The sequence below is a fragment of the Lygodium microphyllum genome, chromosome 16 (genome assembly GCF_053477565.2).
Source record: "Lygodium microphyllum isolate KBCC chromosome 16, Lygodium_microphyllum_v1.1.10, whole genome shotgun sequence".
Lineage (NCBI taxonomy): Eukaryota > Viridiplantae > Streptophyta > Polypodiopsida > Schizaeales > Lygodiaceae > Lygodium > Lygodium microphyllum.
Window position 1 is genome coordinate 42,842,925 of NC_141150.1, and position 24,964 is coordinate 42,867,888.

The 24,964-nt window shown below is 40.8% G+C and overlaps 1 protein-coding gene across 2 annotated transcripts in view; it reads right to left on the bottom strand.

The window, feature by feature from the left end:
* Window positions 1-3,726: 3,726 nt before the first annotated feature.
* LOC148022750 (Major facilitator superfamily protein) overlaps window positions 3,727-24,964 on the bottom strand; it is a 43,454-nt gene continuing 22,216 nt past the window's right edge. Inside the window, exons 2-10 of one of the 2 annotated variants that reach the window (XM_087695667.1) lie at window positions 13,774-14,225; window positions 13,366-13,531; window positions 7,209-7,467; window positions 6,849-6,937; window positions 6,586-6,768; window positions 6,308-6,393; window positions 6,070-6,154; window positions 5,809-5,923; window positions 3,727-4,840 (exon numbers count right to left, since the gene is read on the bottom strand). In XM_087695667.1, coding sequence (XP_087551793.1) covers window positions 4,809-4,840; window positions 5,809-5,923; window positions 6,070-6,154; window positions 6,308-6,393; window positions 6,586-6,768; window positions 6,849-6,937; window positions 7,209-7,467; window positions 13,366-13,531; window positions 13,774-13,778 — 1,020 coding nt within the window. In that variant the 5' untranslated portion in view covers window positions 13,779-14,225 and the 3' untranslated portion in view covers window positions 3,727-4,808. The remainder of the gene's footprint in view (window positions 4,841-5,808; window positions 5,924-6,069; window positions 6,155-6,307; window positions 6,394-6,585; window positions 6,769-6,848; window positions 6,938-7,208; window positions 7,468-13,365; window positions 13,532-13,773; window positions 14,226-24,964) is intronic. The other variant, XM_087695666.1, reaches the window with a different exon arrangement.

A 24,964-nucleotide genomic window follows, 5' to 3' on the forward strand; every position in this document is an offset into this window, starting at 1 on the left:
ATGGTTTCTAGCCTTGTAGCTCTCTCTCTCTCTCTCTGTGTCTCTATGTCAAGCTCTCCCCATCAACTCAGAAATGACAAATGAGCTCTCCCTCTACCCTCTTCACTTCTTAAATCCTTTCTCTTTCCCTATTACTTCCCCCTTCTCTCTCTTTGCTGTCTTAATTTCCTAATGCTCTCTTTTTCCCGTTTTTTTCCTGTTCTGGGCATATTGTTATAGCAAAAACCCTATTGTGTGTTTCTATGTTTTTCTTACCTAAATACATCCAAATCACAAACAATCACTTATACTAATACGATCTACTTACCTAAATCCAAATTTTTAGAGAAACTTAATTGCAAAGGAGATTGAATACCTCTTCAACTCCTTGCTTCCTACCTATCTCAAGCACCTAGGGTTTGGGGCAAACCCTACTTCAATGCTCGATTTGGAGCATGCAAGCACTCAAAGCTTGAATCCGTGTGTCCCAAGATAGTGTCCCAAGATAATGGAACCAAAATGTGAGAGCTTCTCGCTCAACTACCAAGACCCACAGACTGCTTATCGTTTCAAGTGTTTCAAGTCAAGTGCAATGGCTATCTCTCACATAGCCATAGGCACCCCCATACCTACGAGTGTAGTGAGCTTACCTCCATGCTCAATCAAGTTGCCTCCTCCCTCCAAGCACTCCGGTAGCTCCATGATCCAAGGTGCAAAATCAAGCAAGCTTGATCCTCAAGCTCCATGCCGCGCTCGTGAGATAAGAGAAGAGAAGCGAAAAAGATGATGTTGGTAAAGGAGGAGTGTAGTGCAATATATAGCCTTTAGCTTTGTGAAGACTAGAGAAAATTTGGTTGTGAATAGCTACAAATGGTCAAAATGTGACACCCACTAATGCTTGTGAAATGCATAATAGTGCGCCCAATGTAAGAATGCATGAACCCATGATATGCATAGAATGAACACAATGTTGGATCATGGGTGATATGTACCACGAAATATAAAATAATATATGGCTCAAGAATTAGCCACCCAAGAAGACCCTCTAAATGTGCACCATGTCCCTTATCATACTAAACACAAAAAACCCCTCAATATCATAGTACATCAAATAATGACAATAGATAGAACCGTGGATATCCAAGGCTTGGTTGGGCAATCAAAACAAGACTACAACTCCTCAAAGTAGACACTAACATTGATGTCAATTCATGCTAGAACTTGGAAAACAACGAGTAGGAATAGCTAAGTTCTCTTTACTTGTCGCTAACAACATTGCAAAAGCAAATCATAACCATGGATTCCCTAGCTTCATCCATCTTACCAAAGGGGTCCCCTATGAGATGCAACTAGGAGCAAAGCCAACTAGTTGTCATATGTTTGTTGTGAACCTAAACAAATATTGACTTCAAGGTGAAAAAACCTCCAAATAAATTGATGCATGTAGAGAAGCCATGAACAATGAAGTACCATACCAAAGCTGCAAGTGAGATCAAGATGCTCTAGTACCACCACTCTTTGGCTTGAGAACTCTTGAAGGATGCCAACATTATTACTAAATCTAAATGATGGATTCCATAGACACCACCACCTTGGCTACTTGACCAAAATAAAAAATTGACTAGAACAAGGACAAAGTTGAGTCACTCTTGCCCTTTGCTTCTTCCTTCGTAAAAGCTTCTAACTTCTAGCAGTCCTTACTATGATGCCTCTTCCCCTTCTTCTCGTCACCCCTTTGTTTAGCCACAAGTGCTATCAAATAGCCACTTTAGGCAAGAGATGATAGTCTCTTATATAACTTGAGACATAATCTTGTTCAAGCTTGTCCTATTGGTTTGTATGGATGGGTACCATTAGAGAGGAAATGCAAGAAAGAAATAAGAAAGAAAAAAGGTACCTAGGGCAATTGGATGGTCAAAGAGCTTGAACAAGAGCAAGAGTTCAATAGATCAAAAGACGTAGCCTAGTCACGCACAAGTTGTCAGCATATAACAACTAATCATTACCATAAAATGTGAATCTGCAATTATCAAATGTTAGTAAATCAAAAAGGTGACTGTGATCGAAATCAATGTAGTAGATAATTCAACCAACATTAAGCCCACTCCAAAATACAAACGTTGGTAGCTAGTTTGAGAATGAAAGCTAAGTGGATGCTTTGCCACCTCCAAAGTAATACAATCCATCTTAGATAATGGGAGGAGAGGATGAAATGCAATAACTATCAACTCTAAACTAGTGAAAATACAATATTTAGAGACTTGCTATAGCCAACACAGACATTGAAAGGAATGGGATCTAATAGAACTATGTTTGATACCATGTGAGAGTGCACAATGGAAGCACAAGCAATAACACAAGATATGACACATAACATAATGAATAACGCTTGAGAAATGACTCAAAGAGAGAACTCATGAGTAGGCAATGGAATTCATTATGAGAGCATGAGAATGAGTATAATACCACCAAGGTACACTTTGATAATTGGTCACTATAGCTCTAGTCTCACTCAAGGATGCCAAGTGATGCTATGATGATGCTACAAGAGTGGAGTGCAATATATAGCCTATTGTGGAGTCAAGACCAAAGGGCATCAGGTCAATTGATGTGAATATCTACCCAATAGTCTAAATGTCATGCCCACAAAAGCCCATGAAATGCACAATAACCTGCCCATTGAAAGAGTACCTAAACCAATGATATGCATAAAACTAACATCTACAATTATGACTAGATATCATGTGTGTTGGTGAATTTGTACTTCTCATAATCAAGATGCCATAGTTTGAGTGTAGCATTTGTTTTGGAAGATATCGGTATCAAGCCTTGGGTAACCCCCAAAGGTTTCCCTAGCTAATTTTGGATGCTTCTAATATAAATACTTAATCAAATGTAAGGAAAAGTTAGTATATAAGATGAAATTGCGACTTTTATTGTTGAACTAAAAAGCATAATCATTGCAATACCATACATTAAGCTTGAAAAGCTAACCAAAAACATTCATTGTTGCAATACCACTTAAGCCATATAAGGTAACAAAACTTTCTATTAGACTTATTTGTTCATTGAATCAGCATTTTTGGTTTTCTAATAAACCAACACTCATGTCTGAGTACACTCGTTCATGATTGCTAACTCATACCCAAATTCATTTGATGTCGAGTTTGGAGTCTCACCCAGGAGTTAAGTATCATACACCTCATAGCATTTCCTGACTAGACTTTGCATTTCTGCTAACCTGCCCTTCTCTACTTTCAAAGACAAACTTCTTCTGGCCCCTTCACATCAGAAGCCCTGTCATTCTCATTTTGTCTAGCCTTTTAAAAACTTATCAGTTACCAAGCCTGGCCTTCCAGCTTCTTTGGAGGATGTGACAGTAAAATTCTGGGTGCATAACCAGTCCATACTAATTTGTGCTTGGTGGAAGGATATCATCAGAGGACATGGCTGGGTTCACACAATTCACTGTGCAGAATATTTCACGACTGTACAAAGTTACAAACCCATGAGGTCATGCAGCTGACTAACATGGTTGCAAACCAAATGATCCCCCCAACTTACTGATCAACTCAGTGATTCACCTACTGGAGTTCTGCACTTGTATGTTCTTTGAGTCATGACAAACTATACAAATTTGTGGGATTCCTGACAAATGTCAGTAGCACTTGTCTTATTTTCTTTTCACCTATACTCCACTGCTAGACAAGCATATAATCATAAGCACAAATTGTCAATGTTTTGATGTGAAAATAAGTTAGTACAAGTATCATGCCATAGATGTTTGCATCCTTACAATTTAAAATATATGGCTTTGCCCAACCAGAGGCTCCGTGAAGTCATAACAAAGCATTATTAAATGAGGAACATTATACAAATTCGGCACTGGCACTTCGAGTATCAAGCAGTGCAAGAGTTGGGAAGCAGGTGAATGGCAAGCAGCTGAACAATCTTGGAGCTCTAGCAAATCTGTATCATCTTTTCCATGCAATCAAGCTTTTCATGAGGACTATTTCCATTTTTACCCTTCCTTTGCTGCAGAAGCGATCTTAATTCTTCATATCATAAAGCCTTTTTTGCTTGTCCATTGCAGGTATATCCCATTCTCCATCTAATGATTCTTTTGTAAGGCTAGACATGGCTACCAGCATCATCATTCAATTTAAACTTGAAGCTGGATCAGAGCCATCACTCATCCGAAATCATAGTCAGCACAAAATCCCAAATCATTCTAGGGGCGCTCTGTGGAGAACTCTGCAACTGCATAAAAACATTTTAATTTCTTTTCACCTATGCTCCACTGCTAGACAAGCATATAATCATAAGGATAAATTGCGATTGTTTTGATGTGAAACTAAGTACAAGTATCATGCCATAGATGTTTGCATCCTTACAATTTAAAATATATGGCTTTGCCCAACCAGAGGCTCCGTGAAGTCATAACAAAGCATTATTAAATGAGGAACCTTATACAAATTTGGCACTGGCACTTGAGTATCAAGCAGTGCAAGCATTGGCAAGCAGGTGAATGGCAAGCAGCTGAACAATCTTGGAGCTCTAGTAAATCTGTATCATCTTTTCCACGCAATCAAGCTTTTCATGAGAACTATTTCCATTTTTACCCTTCCTTTGCTGCAGAAGCAATCTTCATTCTTCATATCATAAAGCCTTTTTTGCTTGCCCACTGCAGGTATATCCCATTCTCCATCTAATGATTCTTTTGTAAGGCTAGACATGGCTACCAGCAACATCATTCAATTTGAACTTGAAGCTGGATCAGGGCCATCACTCATCCGAAATCCATAGTCAGCACAAAATCCCAAATCATTCTAGGGGCGCTCTGTGGAGAACTTCTCTGCAACTGCAGAAAAACATTTTAATCATATGTTTCTGAAATAGATGTGCTGTGTGTGAAAACATAGATACAATAAACTCAAAATTTAAGCACTAGCAAACACTTCATTGTATCTCATATGTTTCTGAAAATAGATGTGCTGTGTGTGAAAACATAGATACAATAAATTCAAAATTTAAGCACTAGCAAACACTTCATTGTATCTCATAGCATGATATTCAAATTTATCTGGATCTTTTATCCTCTCCCATTTTTTGCTACTTTTGTTGTTTCTTACAAGTTGACTCAACAAATCCAGCTGCAATCCCTTAATCTACAAGCTGGCTCATCAAGTACAGCTGCAATCACTACTAAAAGAACTGTCTTATTTAGCACTGTGGTAACAAAGAAGGCTACTTCAGACTCTCTAAGATACCATGCTTTACTGAAGTTTTTCCTCTGCACCAGACACAACCTAATTTCAACACGTTTCAATCAATGCATGAGAAATCCAGTAACTTATCAATAGGTCATCCACGAACATCTTTGGTTCTGCTATTTTGGCAATAAAGCAGTAAGAAAAGTAGCAAACGTGCATAGCAGCCTATATGTTGGTGCTGTGCACAAAAGATGCCTATGCTCGAGTACAACATGAGGATTTTGAAGAAAGATGTCCAATGAGTTTGGGCTTAACAATCAGAGAAACATGATGGAGCTGAGTCAAAATGAGAGATATCACAGGCAGGGAGACCCAAAAATGCAAAACGGCGCCCCAATCAACAGAGCAATGGTTCTGTTACAGAGCACATGTTTTTTTCTTGTTTCCATTTTCATTCCCCTGTTTCCCAGAACTCTCCCAGGAACTCCTTGAAACTGCAAATTTTTTGTTGTTTCTGTTTCAGCTCCCATTTCCATTTTTCCCATTCCCATAATTATGCTAAGCATACACTGCATGGAAGCCACCATCCACACTTGCAACCTAACTCTACATTTACCATGTGATAGTTGCCGCCAACGATTCAATAGATGTAGGCAGTACATTCCAGACAGCAGCCCTGCAACTGAAAGGCCGAATATGGAACTATTTTCAAGTTGCCTGTCTTTACTGCCCTGTCAAAACAAACAAAGATAATGAAAGATTCAGGAATTATAGAAAAACAACCATTATTGAATGGCACCTCTAACATGAAATATCACAAGAGAACAACTATCTGTGAGTTCAAGATATAAACGGTTCAATATAAATGCTTTCTTACACTGACAAGGATAAACACCGCAGCAGCATTAACAGGGACCCGGAACAAACTTATAACTCCTGCTCGCTGATCAGAGGGGACATATCTGTCAGACAAAAGTATGTCATTTGATCATCTATCATACCATCTTGCCATTCCTGATTTCACTTGCTGGTTAAGAGGATGCTACTCAGTACATGATATTGACACCAGAAATCCATTTTTTGTTTGAAAATGCTTTAGAATGTACAAAACTTACATGCTTCTCAAACGTGCTAAAAGTGGCCAAGAAACTCCATAACAAACATGGAAAACACAAAAAGCAGATACTAGTACACCAATCTCCTGCAAACACATTGGAAAAGTCAACAATTGATCACATTTAAATATACATCTTCAAAGCAGAACTGTAATCTGATCTGCTGTAGGCCAATAAGGAAGACAATAACATGATCTGCAAACTGAGTGAAAATGAAAGCAATAAATGCACAAAAGTGTCCAACACAAAAGTGTCCAAACTTCTAGTACAAAACATACCTGGTAATCATATGCTGGTATAAACAATGCAAGGGCAGCACAAAGAAAAACCCAGCGAAGGAAATCTTCTGGTCGTACATTCCAAGGGCTAAAGAGAAGCATGGCAGCAATAGCACTGCCAACCATCTGAGATGCCATTAAGCATGGATAGATCGTACCGCTATGCAGCTCACGGCCATCTGCCTATAATAGGTATTTCAGCACTTGATTGTAGGTTCACATAAACCGCAACATGTAGCAAAGCTATTTGAAAAAGATCTTACCACCAAGGTTGGAGTCCATAGGAACCAAAACACTATGACTGCAAAGTCAAATGATGCATGAATCCATCCGAGGGTAATGATTTTTTGGTCTGCACAATGGAAAAAAACTAAATAAATTTTGTGAACTATTTGGATGCAAACACTAGGAAAGCAAACATTCATTTCTGAAAACAAGAGGACCTGGAGAGGTATTCAAGCATCTTATATCAGTGCTTCCTTGATTCAAGTGCATAGCAAAACCATCCCAAGGTTCCCACAAGATGATCATTGTTTCACTACAATTGTCCTATATACAAATTCTTGCCCTTAGCAGTAGAGATGCACTTCTTGGAATTGGCAGTAGTGAGCACAGTATCTTACCGCTGATGGTTTGTATAATGCTTCTAGCAGAACCCAACACTTTAGCATGAGATGGCAAAAGGTTTTCTTCCCACATGAAAATCACACCAACTGCTGAAAATCCTGCAGCTGTTGCAGCTACTACAGATGGAGCAGACATTCCCATTGACTGTGAATTCAATAAATAGTTTGCAAGGCCAGCACAGCCAATTGCAACAACAGATCCGCCAAAACTCATCAACCAAAATGTATCGGTGATCCATTCTTGTCGAAAGCTTGACTGCAATTGCAACATATCACTGCCTCAATGTCAGCAAATGAAGTTTTTGTGTAGTCTTAGGCTGTCTCTTTACTTCAAAACACATGTACTCTCTAAAACACAAAGAGCCCATGACATTTTCAAAAGGTTGTTAACACTAAGTAATAAATGCCAGTTATCTGCTTCTCCAGGAGTGATATTTTGAATAAGACATATTACACCTGTTTGTCTATAAATTATTCCACTTTGAAAAACAAACCAAGTGCAGGGTTCACAAATTTTTCCCTAATATATGTTTGTAAAATATGAGGATGGCAAACACCATCGCTCTCTACACTCATGTGGACTTCAAAAAAATAATGGGGCTTGGCCAAATGAACAAGACATGTAATCAGAAAAATCACATGTTTGAAATTCAAATGGGATTGCCACCTGCATGGGCTCTAGAGTCTCTACTTGCACAGCAAATCCACAAGCAAGCTGTCCTTTGGAGGAAATTGCATTTTCATTTATTCGATTCAAATTTGTTTTCCTTTGATAATAACTCATATCGAGATCAAAGAATTCATCTAAAGGTGGCCACCTGCCAAGAGATTATGCTGGACCCACGTTAGAAAAAATATATTGCACAGATCCACCTATTTGAATTTTGACTTGACTGGGTGCTTGTGGCCAATAAACAATATCATGGGCAAACTTGCACACAAAGAGGATTGCTGCCTGGAAGTGTGGGCTAGATTCTCTAGAACAAACACTAAAAGTTGTCAAAGTCTTTAAGTGTATATAGGGCCTAATTGTTGGATAGACTTTGTTTCGAAAATGCACTCACAAGAAGCTTTCATTCAACACCCACATTCAGAGGTCCCAAAGATTTTGAAAACCCTTTGGACTTTGGATGTCCCAAAATGGGGTAAGAAATGCTAAAGCATTGAAAACAGAGATCCGTAGATGTATGGATATTTACTCTTTTTGAGCCAATCTTGTTTATTGAAAAAAATATCAGCCACTACAAAGTTGCTGCCATGGCCCTAATGCTGAACTGACCATTGAAAAGCACCAAGTTCAGCTCCACAGTTGTGGTACCATAGCCAGAGCCAATACACGAATAATAGCTATACTATTGAATTCTGATCCCAAGGCTCTACCCAGGAATTGAGAAGGCCCTATGCTACTTGGCGACATTCGATTCATTCCAAGCTATCTCACTCTTCATGACCCTAAGCAAGTCCAACTCCATGGATTTCATCACATTGTCTAGCCTTAAATCCTTTCTTAAACATGCATTCAAGGATGAGCAATAGGTAAAGTTGTTAAGCTTGGATGATGAGGACAAAACCTGTTGGGGTAAAAGACCCTTGGGCCTGCCCGTGTACACTGACCGCCCATATTCTTTATTCATATATATATATATATATATATATATATATATATATATATATATATATATAATTGCAATAAGGCTGTCATAACATTGTTGACATCACCTACATTGTGTGTGCTCTTCTCTCCCGTGTCTCCTGCATCCCTTTCAACTAGTATCAGAGCCACTCCTTCACGAGCTCTTCCCAGCATCTACACGAGGTATGAGAGCTTGCTTCTCACTTAGTTCTCAGCCATTCTTTGACATAAATAGCAGGGTTTTATGAAGAGGAAGCCATAGCTTCCATCATTGAAGCTTGTTCTCTTCACCTCTTGCTTGGACTTGTCCTAGGCTTGTGTAAACCTATTGTAGGCCTTCATTGGGCTCTTGCTTATCCCCTATCCACCCTGATTTGGCCCCTCAAGTACAACAGCATGCTCACATTTTATTTGCGCTTGTTTGTAAAAATGGCTCAAAAATCACTCTTTTTGTCATATCTCACGCATTCGGAACCTGATTCAGGCAAGGTAAGAGTCTAAGTTGGGATTTTGGACGCTCCGGACATGATGGTGATATCGGATTTGCCAAATTCTGATGACAGAATATTCTGCAACAGATTTCACGTCTGAGTCAACATGTATTTGTATGCCTATGGCTTATGTGATGCTTCTACTGATGTCTATTGATACTCGATCACTTGTGGATGTTATGCCTCTTATGTGAGACGCATTTGAAGCTGATTTAGCTCAGCCATTGACTGTTTTGAATAGTCCTAAATCTGTCCAAAACAGGGCAGCCACCTGTTACTTCAATTTTATGCTTACAGGTCTTAACATTTGAAGCCTGATTATGCTCGGTTGGTGCCTATATATATGGGAATGTATGCCTATGGTTTGCCTATAGATTTGAGCTTGGATTGAGCACTGATTTGCTCAGTTTACAGAGGTTATATACTGCTGGAAACTTCAGGGCTGAAGCTATTTAATGATTTGCCAGGTTATGCCTATTGCGTACGGGGTGCTCCCGGCTACTTAGGTTGATATTTTCACGCATTTGGATGATGTCATATGGTTCTTCTATGCTCCGAAATTGTTTTGAGCTGAGATTAGAGCTCGATTTTATGGTTCACTGTCACTTCCTTGCAGCAGGCATTTCACTATCAGGACATGGTTTATGCCTAGGCTACCCAGTACAGGTTATAATGTCTTTGTGAATGCTTTGTGCTTTGGCTGTGATGGCAGTTGTTTGAGCTCGTCTTGACCTTCATTTGAGTATTCCCTTGAGCAGTTGGACATTGACTTGGCTTTTTCTGTTATGACCTTGGATGCTATATGGGATTTGATGCTCCGATAATGGATCTTGGCTATTACTTGGATGCACTTACAAGTATTGAGTAGTGACTACTCCCTTGCTTTGGCAGTTGCCTATTGAGCTATGATTGCTCGTTTGCATTTGATATGTGGGATATTTACTGATCAGTGGACTTGGATAGTACTTGGGATTTACAATTATGGCCATCCTGTTTCTTTGTTGTATGGCATCTATGCTATTTGAACTACTATTGCCCGTGTATGTCAAGGAGCAGTTGATCTTTATAGCCACCCGTGTATACACATGGTCTGTTGCTATGTATTTTACAGAGCCTCTTACCTGGATGCTTTTACACAAATATTTGGACTTTTATTGGAGCTTGATTCTTGCAGGTTTACTTGCCACTTGCCGTTCTTGGCTAGACATGTATGTCAGTACATGATATAAGACACTGCAAAGTTATGTATACTCCTATGTTTCGGGGATGCTTATGCATTTATGACTCCAAGGCATGCTTATGCTTTTATGGCTACAAGCTACAGTCATTGGATATGTCATGCTTTTGTCTGCTAGGCTTGTCCGTGTGGGAGCTTTTGCATCCGTGGTTGATACCTTTGTGTTCTCCCCTTCTAGTTTGGATGAGTTCCCTTTGCAGTATGCTACGACGACTTCCAGCTCTTCTAATCATGTAGACAGTCCTCTTGATGAGCCTGTTCTCTCTGATGAGAGTTCCCCTTATTCTTTGAGCTCCTTGGATGTATTGGACAACCCTACTCATGCTATTACAGAGTAGTTGTCCTCTTCTACAGGTTTTATAGATTCTATTTGCTTTCATCGTGGAAAAACAGGGCATGTGAAGCGTAAATGCTTCAAGTGGATTAGAGAGTAGAAAAGATTGTGCCGCACTAGACATGAGAGCAGAGCCAGTGATACAGTAGATGAGACCATTGTTGATAGTGGTATGGTGCATGTAGTTACCCATGATGATACAGCTGAGCCTAGACTCCTGGCATCGTGTTACCCTGCAGATTACTTGCTCAGTGATACGGCCTATACCTTTGATTGGCTTTTAGACAGTATGGCATCTTGTCATGTTACTCTGCATAGAGCTTGGTTCTCTTCTTACAGGGAGGTTGACGGATGTATTTCTTTGGGCCTTAAGCAGGATTGTCATGTTATTGGTACGAGGGATATACACTTGGCTTTACCAAATGGGTCTTCTCTTATGCTTCGTGATGTCTTGCATATATCTACGCTCAGTAAGAGCCTAATCTCTATCAGTCAGTTGCATGGTGCAAGATATTATGTCTCTCTTAGGAATACTTCATGGAATATCCGTCGTGGTTGCTTAGTATTGGCCAGAGGTGCTAGATATGGCAGTGATTATGTAGTGCATGTCTCTCATATGGGAGATTCTATGGTAGCAATTACACAGATACCACATGCATTGTTATGGCATTGTCGCCTAGGCCATGTACGACACACTGAGATGGATGCTTTATATGATATGGGCTTATTGGCTGCTCTTCCCCATGCTACTTGCCCTCATTGTACTCATGGTCCGTACAGAGCCTCTTTGGCTTATGGCGATCGTGTGAAGCATGCTCCTCTAGATTTAGTCCATGTTGCAGTATATGGACCTATGCCTTCTCAATCACTTGGTGGAGCATCGTATTTTGTGACCTTCATGGATCATGCTACCCACCGTGTTTGGGCTTTTACCCTTTGGTACGGATTGAGGATACTGTTACTATGCTTGACAGGTTTATGGATTCTACTGGTAGCAGGCCTAGATGCTTGTAGATGGATTATGAGAGTCATGCTATCTCTCCCAGCTTACGGATCTCTTGTCAGCAATATGACATTGATTTCTTATGCCCACTGTATTATGGGATTGCTCATGGCATGTGCCTGACTTTACAGGTAAAGGTTGCTTCTATGCTTACCACAACTAGGTTGTCCTAAAGCTTTTGGACTGAGGCCCTTATGACGGCAGTCTACTTGGCTGCCAGACATTTGTCAGACATTTGGACTGAGGCCCTTATGACGGCAGTCTACTTGGATGCTTGGCTGCCAGACATTTGTCAGTATACCACATGAGCCTATGTCACGCAGATACATACTCCTTGGTTATGAAGATGGTGACTTTACGACTTACAAGTTTTGGGATTTAGATGTCCAGCAAGTTCTACGCAGCCGTCATGTTGTCTTTTATGAGTCGCAGACACCTCTCAGGCCTCTTGATACTCGTTCAATGCGCTTTATGGCTGATTCTACAGCCGTATGTCAGTCTTCCGCTTTGCTAAGGCCGCATACTGTCTTGGGACCCCGTTTGACTTGTATCAGGGTTGCTGGCCCTCTTTCGATGATTGACCTTGAAGAGTCTGTATGCTCTCCGCTATCTTTTATGCGTTGCGCTGATGCTATGCGCCACTTTGATTGCTCTATTGTCTAGAGCTATGGGATCACTTATCTCCTGGATGTCATGGACTCAGGGATGCTTGACTCTTCTTGTGAGGAGGTTCCCGTCACTTATTGCACAGCTCGCTTTCCGATTGGGCGTTGGGTGAGATGTCATGATTCCTCACTCTGTCTCTTTTCTTTTCTTTTGTTTTCACTCCCTAGCCCATTGGCCTTTTAGTGGGAGATTGTTGGGGTAAAACGTCCTTGGGCCTGCCTGTGTACAGTGACCGCCCATATTCTTTATTTATATATATATGAAAGTGCAATAAGGCTATCATAACATTGTTGACAACACCTACATTGTGTGTGCTCTTCTCTCCCGCGTCTCCTGCATCCCTTTCAAAACCAAGGTGTTGAAGTCTTGCAGGACTATGATGAGCATAAGAACTCTCTCTTTAATATATACAGTTTGAAAATCCGGAGACCAGTAGAAGATGAAAATCAGACTCAAATAAGACAGAGAACACTCACGATTGATCTCTGTAATCACAACTAAATGCTGAAAATGGGAGATAAGAGGATTGATGAACTGAATAGATAACTAGGCAAGTGCAATAGTGCGTAATTTTGTTTCTCCATGTCTGAGATACATATTTGCACCTTCACAAAGACATGCAAACAGACAACATATTACATCCACACAAAAAAAAGAACACAAGCTTCTGCCACAATGTTTCCAGTCAACTAAAAGGCATGGTAAAGTAGAGTGAACCACCAATTTCCAGTAACAGCAATACAAATTCACTGTATATGAAGCAAACGGTACCAATGTTGCAAAGCCATACCTTCTCATGTTCAGCTACCATCCACGCTTCAAAGGACACAAGTAGTGATGTTGCAAGCCCTTGAGATAGACTTGTTATCCACAAGGCTGAGTATGTTGCAGATTGCTTGGCTACTGAGTTGATTATTTGTATAACACAGTAGAGGACACATGCTTTCTTTCGGCCACTGCAAAAAGTCAATCCATTTGTTTTTAATTCAGTTAAAGCCATAAATAACAGCAAATAATTATACTGGTTGTTAAAAAGTGAAAAATGTGTATTTGCTCTGAACACAAAAGAAAAAAACACATCTGCATAATGAATTCCTGTGCATCAATTAAACAAAGAGATGTGAGAGGAAAGATAACTTGGCTGGTTTTTGTCCTATGAAATAATTTTGCCCCAGTGAAAGGTGTGAGGAGTGACCACCTCATCTCCTCTGTCACCAGAGATGGGATATAGTCCCACACGGAGCACCCAAGCCGAGACCATCTCTTGTTGAAAAAGCTATTTGTAGTCTGTACAAGTCAGCAGCAATTAGGCCAGTGCTTTTGCACATCTCCAGCTGCTCTCACCAGCCAAAGACCAAAAGCACCAGATTTTGACCAAAACAGCTGAGATTCCACAAAGGCACAAGAGATCAATCATCCCAACACATAAATCATGCTAGGAACACTTGATTGGACAAAATCCATCGTGATAGATTCCTCAAAAAAACCTCAAGACTCAGCAAATTTGCAGAAAGCCCCAAGACCACTTAAAAGGCCTCAAAACAACATTGCCCAACAACAAACAATTGCACCCTGGCCAGGACAACCATCACCCAACATAGAAAAGCAATTGCCCAGCTTTCAACAGCTCTGCCCACAGCTCCTCTCAACCTGCAGACAACTCCGCCTTGTAAGAGAAATTTGGAGCAATGGAAGCAAAGTAATGAAGCTATTGTATCCACAGAGAACTGAATGAAAGAACAAGACCACATGAACTCAGAAATAATGAGCTTGAGAAACAGAATCCATATACCAAAAGCATAAGAGTGTGTGCAACCACACAGATTGTGGGCAACCAACAAAGTACTCCCAGACTCTCTCTCTCTCTCTCTCTCTCTCTCTCTCTCTCCAACAGGATACATGTGCAGGTATCATGATGACAAGGAGAGGGTGCCTATAAGTAGGCTGTTAAGGAGGAAAACATACATAGGTCAGCTGGCCATAATGCCACAATAAAAGCCGGTCAGCCAGGCTGTAAATAAACCACCCATACAAAATAAAAGCACCCAAAAGCTGGGCCAATGATGTCTGAAATGCCTGTACAACCCATGAAATGCACTATGCTAACACCCCCTCTCAAATCATGGGTGATAGGTAGTAGGTACAATAAAATATACAATGATGAAGACCCATCATAGTACATAACAAGAATGACAATCAAATATGACCATGGGTACCTAAGCAATGGGTGATCAAACCACCACCAAGGTGCCTTGGAAAGACATTGATGTCAATCTTGATCGTACCAATCTCTAACTACAAAGAGCAGAAATAGCTAAATCTCAATGCATGTCATGGACCAGCTTCACAAAAAGCACATCCTAACCATGGATTACCAACCTTCGGCCAAATTGCCCAAGGGTCCCCTCATGAACTTGAAAGGCAAACCAACTCCACAATTTGAATACTGCCTAAGATTATTCATATACATAGAAAGCCTTGTGCAAGGTCCACCACACTTGCATTTAGATGACACTACATTGCACCACCACCACCACCCGCCCACACTCCCGCTCTTGCACTAGAGAGTTGTGAGGGATGATAGTAGTGAAGGGCTAGAAGAAGAATTCTAGGTCCATTGCAACATTCATCACATGGCCAAAATCAATGTTCAAATTCGATGGTGATGAAGAATTGGGCGAGTCTTTGCTCTTCTTCTCCTTCTCCTTCTGTTTCCGCAACCCTGCTAGCCTCTTGCAATCCTTGAGGATGTGCCCCTTCTTGCCATAAAAGTAGCACTGACCCTTCTTCTATGTGTCACCACTCTATAAAGCAACCATGGCACTCAAATGAGTGCCATTGGAATGAGATGGCAACCTCCCCTATAATCATAAGGCAAATTACTACTACAATAGCGTCAATGTCATGTGCTGGAAATTTGACAAGAGTGTTAGATGTCTGAGCTTGTTAGATGTTTACAACAACATCAAACTCCTAAGGTAGTTTGTAGAGAACAATCCCTACCAAATGAGCCGTTAGAATTTGCCGATTCTATGGCAGCGCCCATTGTAATTTGTGTGGTGTGGACACTTATTAAAGTGTCAATGAAAGGTGTGTACACCTAGTGTCTTAGAAACTTAAAGCAGTGACACTAGGCTCTAGAATAAAATAAACCTAACTCTAGTTAGTTGGTGGAAGGCTGGTTAGGTCAATCCTTGACCTAAACATAAGTTGTACTTTCACTCTATCTTTCATTCTAGCAAGTATACTCTTCTCTTTTTGCTTCAGCTCACTCTCTTGCTGTCATTGTCTCTCCGCTCTCTCTCCATAGCTGGCTGCCATTTTCCAACATTTGGTATCAGACCAGCTCGTACGCACAGATTCCATTCAACCACCGTCAACCGATGCCATCCTGCCCAAGGTCCTAGTGAGCTGTAGCTGAGCCGTCTCTTGTCTACTCCAAATCTGTCCAGCTCAGTCTACCCCAAATTTGCTGTTTTCAGCCTGCGCGCAGCCCTGCACGCAGTCCAATGTGCAGTCCCACCCGCAGCCTGAGGAGCTGCTGTTTTGGAAGAGCTGCTGTTGTTTTCAGCTCCGCCTGCCATTTTCTCTGTCCTGCCCACCAATTTTTGCAAACCCTTAAAAGTGCAGAAACCCTAATTTTCAGATTCGAGAAATTCAGATTTGGGGTTTTCTCGAAATTTCTGGAATTTCCAGTTGCCAATTTCTGCAAACCCTAAAAAGTGCAAAAACCCTAATTTTCAGATTTGGGGTTTTCACGAGATTTTTGGAATTTCCAGTCTATTTCAATCATCTCTTCTCGAATCTCAGCTCATGCTGCCCAAAAATTTGGGGCTTTTGCTAATTTTTGCTCCTGGAGTTCGAATTGACAACCAATTCGAAGAAATTTCTCAATTTCTTGGACATTCCCACCAAAAATTTGGGGCTTTTGCCCGATTGGAGGCCCTTTGCGCAAATTGTTACCAAACTCATAGACATTGCACAATTTCTTCGACATTGGCTCAAGAAAATTTGTGGCTTTTTAGTTTTTTGGATCCCGCACGCATCAGAGGCAGATTTCAGCTACTGTTCACTGTTGACACAAATCCCGAGGCAACATTTCTACAAAAATTCCAACTGTAAGATACAAATTTCTTTAATTTCTTTGAAATTTTAGAAAGAAATTTAGGCATTTTGCCCAACACGCACTCCAAGGCAAGCAACAAGTAGTATAGTAGCATTTAATTGCTGTTATAGTCAAATTGGAAAGAGAATTTTGGGAAAATTCCGTAATTTTTGGTAAGAATCAACATTAAGTTGCAGTATTTTGTACTTTTGTGGACACACATTTCGAGGCGAGTATGGTACAGCAGTATAGTGCTGTAATTTACTGGTTGAGTGCTGATTTGGGTGGCATTGTGCACACTTTGGCATTTGTGTGACAGTTTGGTACTTGTTTCTTAATCCCGTTGTGGATTTTGGTACTTTGAGAAGTATACTCTATTAATTCAGCATTGCAGTATTTGGCTACAAATTTTTGTCTATCATTGACAGTATGGCTTGTCAAGGGAATAATGATCAAAGCAACATCCTTGGTGTTCTCACTCAGGAGGACAAACTTGATGGCTCAAATACCCACTCTGGAGTTTTATAGTCCATAACCTTCTTGTGACGAAGGACTATGTTACAAGTGATTTGCAACGACCATGAGATCTTGCACCTCAAACACCTCAGCATAACGCTGGAGGATAGGTTGCCGATGCTGCTGCTGGTGGTATTGGTGCTGCTACTACTACTGCCCCTCCTCTCCCTTCTACCAAGGATCAAAGGAAATGGGACTCAAAAGATGGATAGGCACTTTCTTTGATTGCCTTGTTAGTAAAAAGGGCAATTATTCCGCACATTCGGTCTTGTAAGACCTCAAAATCAACATGGGATGTGTACTTGAGCATATGTTTGCAACACCCAACGAGGCCAAGATAACCTATCTCCGCAAAGAGTTGGCCAATGTGACCATGGATGAAGGTGATAGCATGACAGAGCACCTTACTCACATACAAGTTTTGCATGAGCAGCTACTCAATGTTGATGAGGTCATTCAGGATGCTAAATTGGTAAACATCACATTGAACTCTCTTCTAGAGTCATATCTTGGTTTCCACACCTCTTTGATGTTGTCTTTGAGGGGGGGAGGGGGGGCAACAGCCCCTTACATTTGTGGAGTTGGAAGGCCTCTTGCTACAAGAGGAACAGACTTGAAAGAATGTGGCATTGCGTTCAGGTGATGTGGCTATGCTTTCCAAGTTCAAAGGCAAAGGAAAAGTCAAGCAAAATGTAAAAAATCAGCAAAAGGATGATGCTGGACAGCCATCAAATAAGGTTGTCCAAGACACAGAAAAGACTAAAAAGAAGGGGAAATGCCATTATTGCAAGAAGCCCGGTCACTATATCGATGAATGCAGAAAGAGATTGACCAAAGAGAAGAAAAAGAACTCCGGTTTGGCTGTCCAAGAAACATCAGCCAGCAAATCTACTGATGATGATACTTCAGCCAACTTTGTAGAGAAGGACTATGCATTTCTTACATGCAATTATGATTCTTCAATGACTGATTCAGCATTTAATGCTGCTGAAATGCAGCAAACATGGTATTTTGACAATGGGACGTCAAAGCACACCACTTCCAAGAAGTGTTTGTTTACCTTTTTGCATTCAGCCCTTGCTGGGAAGCGTGTTATATGTGCGAACAACAATAGTTATTATGTATGTGGCATTGGGACAGTCACTATTACTGCTGCAAATGGTTGTGATTTCACACTTCTAGATGTCTTGTTTGTACCTAGCATTACAAAGAACTTGTTGTCGATCTCTACTTTTAATAAGCATGCCTTTCAGGTCATCTTTGAGGATGACAAATGCATTGTTAGAGACAAAGAGATGGATTACGCACTTAGGCTATCCAACACCCTGCATAAGGGTCTATTTTTGTTGGATACATATGATAGACAGTCTCATGATGCTTTAACAATCACTACTCTTTTGCCCGCTATGCAAAATGCGGAGCTATGGCATGCCCGCTATGGACACATGAGCTTTGGGAGTTTGAAGACCCTTCAGATGTGTCATATGGTAGATGCATTGCCTCCAGTGGAGATTCCACCTCCTCATGCATGTGAGGGATGTATTTTGGGCAAGATACATAGGTTTGCCTTCAAAAAGGATGGTGCAGTGCGTACTATCCGAAAAATGCAGCTTATTCACTCTGATGTTTGAGGTCCCATGAGGGCACATGCACTTAGAGGTCATCAGTACTTTGTTAAATTTATTGATGACTACTCTCGGTATACATGGGTGTATGGGCTAAAGGCAAAATCCGATGAGTTCATGCATTTCAAACATCTTGTTGCAAAGCTTGAAGCTAAAACTGAATTAAAAGTGCAGACACTTTGCACAGATAGAGGGGGGGAGTACATATCTTGTGCATTTGAGATGTATTTGCTTGATCATGGCATTACGCATCAAGCCACTATTAGAATGACTCCTCAACAAAATGATGTTGCTGAAAGGAAGAATCGGACTCTTATGGAGATGACTCGTTGTATGCTAAAAAGCAAGGGGCTACCTCATAAACTTTGGCTAGAAGGCCTTCAGTGTGCAAATCATGCATTGAATCGTGCACCCACTAAGGCACTAGAGACGACCTCAGTAGAAATGTCCTATTTGCTGAAAATGCTGCATTTTCACATAATCAGTTTCAAATGCCAGCCATCCATGACATTGGTGATGTCTTTGAGGGTCTTTTGCCACTTACTTTGGAGTCTGTGCCTGCTGTAAATGGCAGAACAGACTTAATACAGCAAGCTGTTGTTGCACCATATGCTCCCGAACAGCAGGGTATCAATGATGGTTTGCCACATGCAGTGGAAGAAGCAGTAAAGCATGAAAGGGCTGCTGTAAATGCAACCAACAAAGTCCCAAGATGGCTATTACAGACTCTCCAAGAGAGTAAAATGGATGCTCCTATACCTCAACGTACTTGAAGGGCTGCCAGAAATGCAGCAAATGATGCAAGGGGGACACATTTGATTGATTTTACGGAAGTAGATGTTTGTGATGAGCATGTGTTTATGAGCTCACTATTGGATGATGATGAGTCTACTTCCTTGGACGAAACTCAGCAAGATGTACATTGCATGCAAGCCATGCAAGATGAGTTGGACTCTATTGCCACTAACTCTACATGGGATCTTGTGGATTTACCACCTAGCAAGAAGGCCATTGGCACAAAATGGGTTTTTAAACTCAAACGCAAGGTTGATGGTACAATTGACAGGTACAAAGCACGGTTGGTAGCAAAAGGCTATGCATAGAATAAGGGCATAGATTATGAAGAAACTTTTGCTCCTACATCCCATATGAGTAAGGTGAGATGTGCGATTGCTATGGCTGCAAATTATGCCTGGAAAGCACATCAGTTGGACATTAAGACAACATTCTTGAATGGGGATTTGCATGAGGATGTTTGTGTCACACAACCTCCAGGGTTTGTGGTTAAAGGGAAAGAGCACATGGTATGCAAGCTGCATAAAGCTCTTTATGGTCTCAAACAGGCTCCTCGTGCAAGGTACTCCAAAATTGATGCTTATTTGGCTAGCAAAGGGTTCAAAAATAGTCCAACTGCTCCCACTCTATACATTAAGAATGAACTTGCTGATTATCATTATATATGTAGATGACATGCTGCTCATAGGACCTACAGAAGAAAAAATTGCAAATTTTAAGGCTGAATTAAAACATGCATTTGCTATGTCAGATATGGGCTTTCCACACTATTATTTGGGGATTCAATTCACCCAAAATCAGCATGGTATCATCATGTTGCAATCACAATATGTGGATAAGCTGTTACATAGGTTTAGTATGCAAGATTGCAAACCTATGTGTACTCCTATGGAGCCAGGCTTTAAGTTGTCTATGCATGATGGTGAAGAGATAACTGATTGTGCAATTTTGTTGGCTGTCTTATTTATCTTTACAACACATGCCCTGACTTTTAGTATGCAATATCTTAGGTGAGCAAGTATATACATAGCCCACGGACCATACATTGGCAAGTTGTTAAGCGGATCTTTAGATATTTGCAAGGCACTCAATCACATGAATTATTATTTCCTAGGGGAAGAGACTTGCACTTATAGGCTTACAGTGATTCAGATTGGGCTGGTGGTGCAAACACTAGGCAATCTACTAGTGGACACTGTTTCTTTCTAGGTCGCTCATGCATTTCATGGCTAAGCAAGAAACAACCTACAATGGCTACCTCATCTTGTGAGACTGAGTACAAGGCAGCCTTCACGGCAACAGTGGAATGTGTATGGTTGCGTAGATTGTTGATTGATCTACATTTACCATTGGAGGGTCCTACACCCATTCTTTCTGATAGTCAGAGTGCTATTACAGTAGCATGAAATCCTGTGTTTCATGCTCGCACAAAACACATAGAGGTGCATTACCATTATGTTAGAGAGAGATGCTATGCAGGAGAGATCAACTTGATATATATACCCACACAGAAAAATGTTGCAGACATTTTCACCAAGGCACTACCGCGCGAGAAGTTAGAGGCTTTTCAAAAGTCCTTAAACTTGTTACCCTTTGGTGATTGATCATCCTTGTACTTCATCACATTGGTTGTCACCAGGAGGTGATACTTTTTACAGTTGCTTTCCTTATTTACTTATATAAATATTTCATTTTTTTTCTTTAATTGCTGTTGCTTTTCACCCCCAGAGTTCTCTTGGATTAAGCCGGGATCTTTGCATGGCCAGAAGAGGCAACCATTGGGACAAATTGGACTAATGGTTTGTCTGAGCCTAAGGACCGGTTCCATATTGAATGGGCACTAAAGAATAGAATGCCAATGGTTTGGGACTGTGTGCTTAGCCATTGGAGATGGTGCAGGACAATGAGTCTGGCCAAGATAGAAGATGCACATGTGAGAATGCTCAGGGAATAAAAGTCATCGTAACTGAGCTACATTACACTTTTTGATGTGGTTGCAATGATAAAACTTGCTCATAACAACTTGAGGAATGCAAGGGTCACCATCCCTAAAATTTAGGGAGTTACTATTTTTGGACCCCAGAATTTGTTCACGTCATTATCTTTATTTTTGCACGAGGATTAATTCTCTGGTTTGTGCCGAGATTAAATTTTGCACTGATCATGGAGAATTTTAGACTGGAAGGTTTAAACGGAAAAATTGTTACATGTATGCCATGTGGCACAAATTTCCAAAAGAGGGAGAGAGAGAGAGAGAGAGAGAGAGCATTTAAAAAAACGTAATAGGCATAAGGGGCATATCTGAGAATGAAGTTTTGGAGGAGCTGAGGGCAAATTGCTGCAAATTCATCAGCTATGGAGAGTACTTATTGGACTCTGACTCATGTACTGAGGTAGAGCTTGCTCCCTCTGGTCGACTCTCTCTCTATTCTCATAGAAAATGCTCTGCATGATGGTCTGATTCCATCGAATATACAGTTCTGTGTTTTCTTTACACTTCTGCTGAGGCAAGAGCCTCACTGTCCAGGTTCATGACCAGCTGATGGCTTCTCCAATGCAAGAACTAAAGAAAGTGAAGATCATGCCACACAGGACTAGAGTTTTTCAGCTCTGATTTAGTGCTGTTTGTGGAATTGTTTTACTGCTGGTATGATGCCAGGGTAAAAGGGATATTGTTTGGATATGTTGGACAATAAGAATGATAAATACAGAGTTCTGTAGACTGCAATTCTACACATGAATTATTGAGTTATGGTCACAAAAAATGCTTTCCAAAAAGGGATGTTGTTCTAATCATGTTGTACTATCCTTATGCAGCTGGGATTTACTCAGAAAAGATAAAAACCAACTATTCACAGGTTATGTATTTTGGAACATTTTATTTTTGTAACTTTCCATCTTTTAATTAATAAAGAAATACTGAGAGGGGCGCCAGTCTTCGGGGCCAGTTTGGTGTTGAGCGAGGGAGTGAGGTCTCAGTTTGTGTGTGTGTGTGTGTGTGTGTGTGTGTGTGTGAGAGAGAGAGAGAAAAGACCATGTGTTAATTGAAGGAACTACCGCTTTATGTGAGTCATAGACTGGTTTCACATACATAGAGTGAACCTTGGTCAATGACATAGCATCACAAGAACTAGCTGTAAGTATATACTCCCCATCAGAGTCATCAGTCTTCATGACATTGATTTCCTCTATTTTCACACTAGATTTCGCAAGTATCATACTGCGATCAGAGAACTTTCTTATACATTGTATTTCCCTTTCTCTTTGCGCTTCTCATTGCGCAACTCATGACACTGTGAACGTATATGACCCTTCTTGCCGCAATGATGACATTTAACATTAGCATTTCTTCCACGAGAGCTGCTACGCAACTTAGACCTAGACTTCTACAAGTCTCTGCCACGGCCATTTCCACAGTCATTCTTTCCTTTACCATCTCTGCCTCTAACAATCAAAGCATGCGACACACGAGAGGAATCCAAGTTCTTACGGTTGATCTCTTCCTGTAGAAGAGCACTCTCTACATCACGCAAGTTCAGAATAGTAGCCGAAGCACATAAGGCAGTGCAGAATACATCCCATGACTCACTCAGAGTCCCAAACAAAAATAATGAAGTAACCTCATCATTGAAGGTAATTTCCTACGAAGTCAAGTTTTTTAGAATAGCATGGAACTGGCTCAAATGACCAGATATCGTCATATTCTCCTTCATGCGCAGGTCCATAAGTTACTTCAGTCAATACATCTGGCTTGCTGGACTTTTCTTATTATAGAGGTTCTTGATCTTATCCCAAAGCTGCCAAGCACTCTATGCTTCCTCAACCACATTGTAATGCACTTGTTCAATGAGAGACAAAATGAGAGTGGACTTGCATAACTCATCAAGCTCATCCCATTCATCATCAATTATAGTTTTAGGCTGCTCACCATGCATTCTCAGTGGCTTTATTTGCAATTTCTGCACCAATATCTGTCAAACTTGGCTCTTCTAGTAGGCATAATTCGTACCATCAAGCTTAGTGATGTTAAAGATAGCACTATCAGTGAAAGAAGATACCATACTGCAGTCCAAAAACGGTGCAGACAGTTTAAAACTGCTTGCTGTTTTCTGTTGTAAACAGCCAAAATACCACCAAAACCAAGGCAAAATGACCACGAACTGATAGCTAATGATACTACCCACCAAGTACCATCAAAAGTGCATTAAATCAGGATGATTCAGCATGAAAATTTCATGTCAATCCATGCATAACTGCTTGTTATAATAAATTACAGCCAAGTATAATGAGAGCAAACTATAGGCAAAATGAATATACCAAGTCAACCAAACTGACTGTCAAAGCATGACCAGCATCAAACGGGCATAAATCAACATGTGACAGTCATACGGACATCAAGCAAACATCCAAGCATGTCAAATGAATCCGTCAGTAAGCCGGCACACCCTCTGTGTAATAGGGCAAAGTGTACACAACACTGGTAAGACCTGATACAAAGAGGTGTATGCTCAGAGAGTGCAAAGCCCAAATCAGCCCAAGTATATCTGTGAGGACCATGGCATATCAACCATGCAACATCCAAGTGAAGATCCCAGTTTCAAATATCCGAATGCTCAAGTAGCATAAACCGCATGCTCAATGTCTATCAAGCATATCAAGACGCTCCCACTGGCACAAAATCCGTAAATATCAAGCAAAGAAGCTCAACAAGGATATATGATAGCACCGGTGCCAAAAGATCCGACATCAAGCATCAATAAGAGCTCATAAGCATATAGACAGTGTAGCATCCATACATAGCACCCATAGACATCAAGTACATCCAAACTGTAACTCTAGCAAGCCGAGAAATAGCCAAAGTAAGCTCCGGGCAATCAAATGTTAAGCCAAAGCAAGGCTCAATAGCATCCAACTCTAAACAATGTAATGGGTATGTAATAGTGGCCAAGCATGTCAAGACCGGTCAAACATAAGCAAAGTACATGCCATAAGTACAGCAAAGATGAAGATCCAAATGCTATGCGAAGCGAGCTCAAGCTCAACCAATGATTCAAGAGAAAATCCAAGCTCTATGTCGATCCCCGAGAGTCACTACGTCAATGTATACATCCAAGACATAGCCCGAATGCAATAGGCACATCCAAACATAAGCAAAAAAGCTTCAGCCCTGAATATTCCAGCAGCAAATAACCTCTGTAAACTGAGCAAATCAGTGCTTAAACCAAGCTCAAATCGATAGGCAAACCATAGGCATACATTCCCTAACATATAGGCATCATCTGGGGGATAATCGGACATCAAATGACCATCACATGTACTTGTAAAGATCAATGGCATGGTGCTGCCCC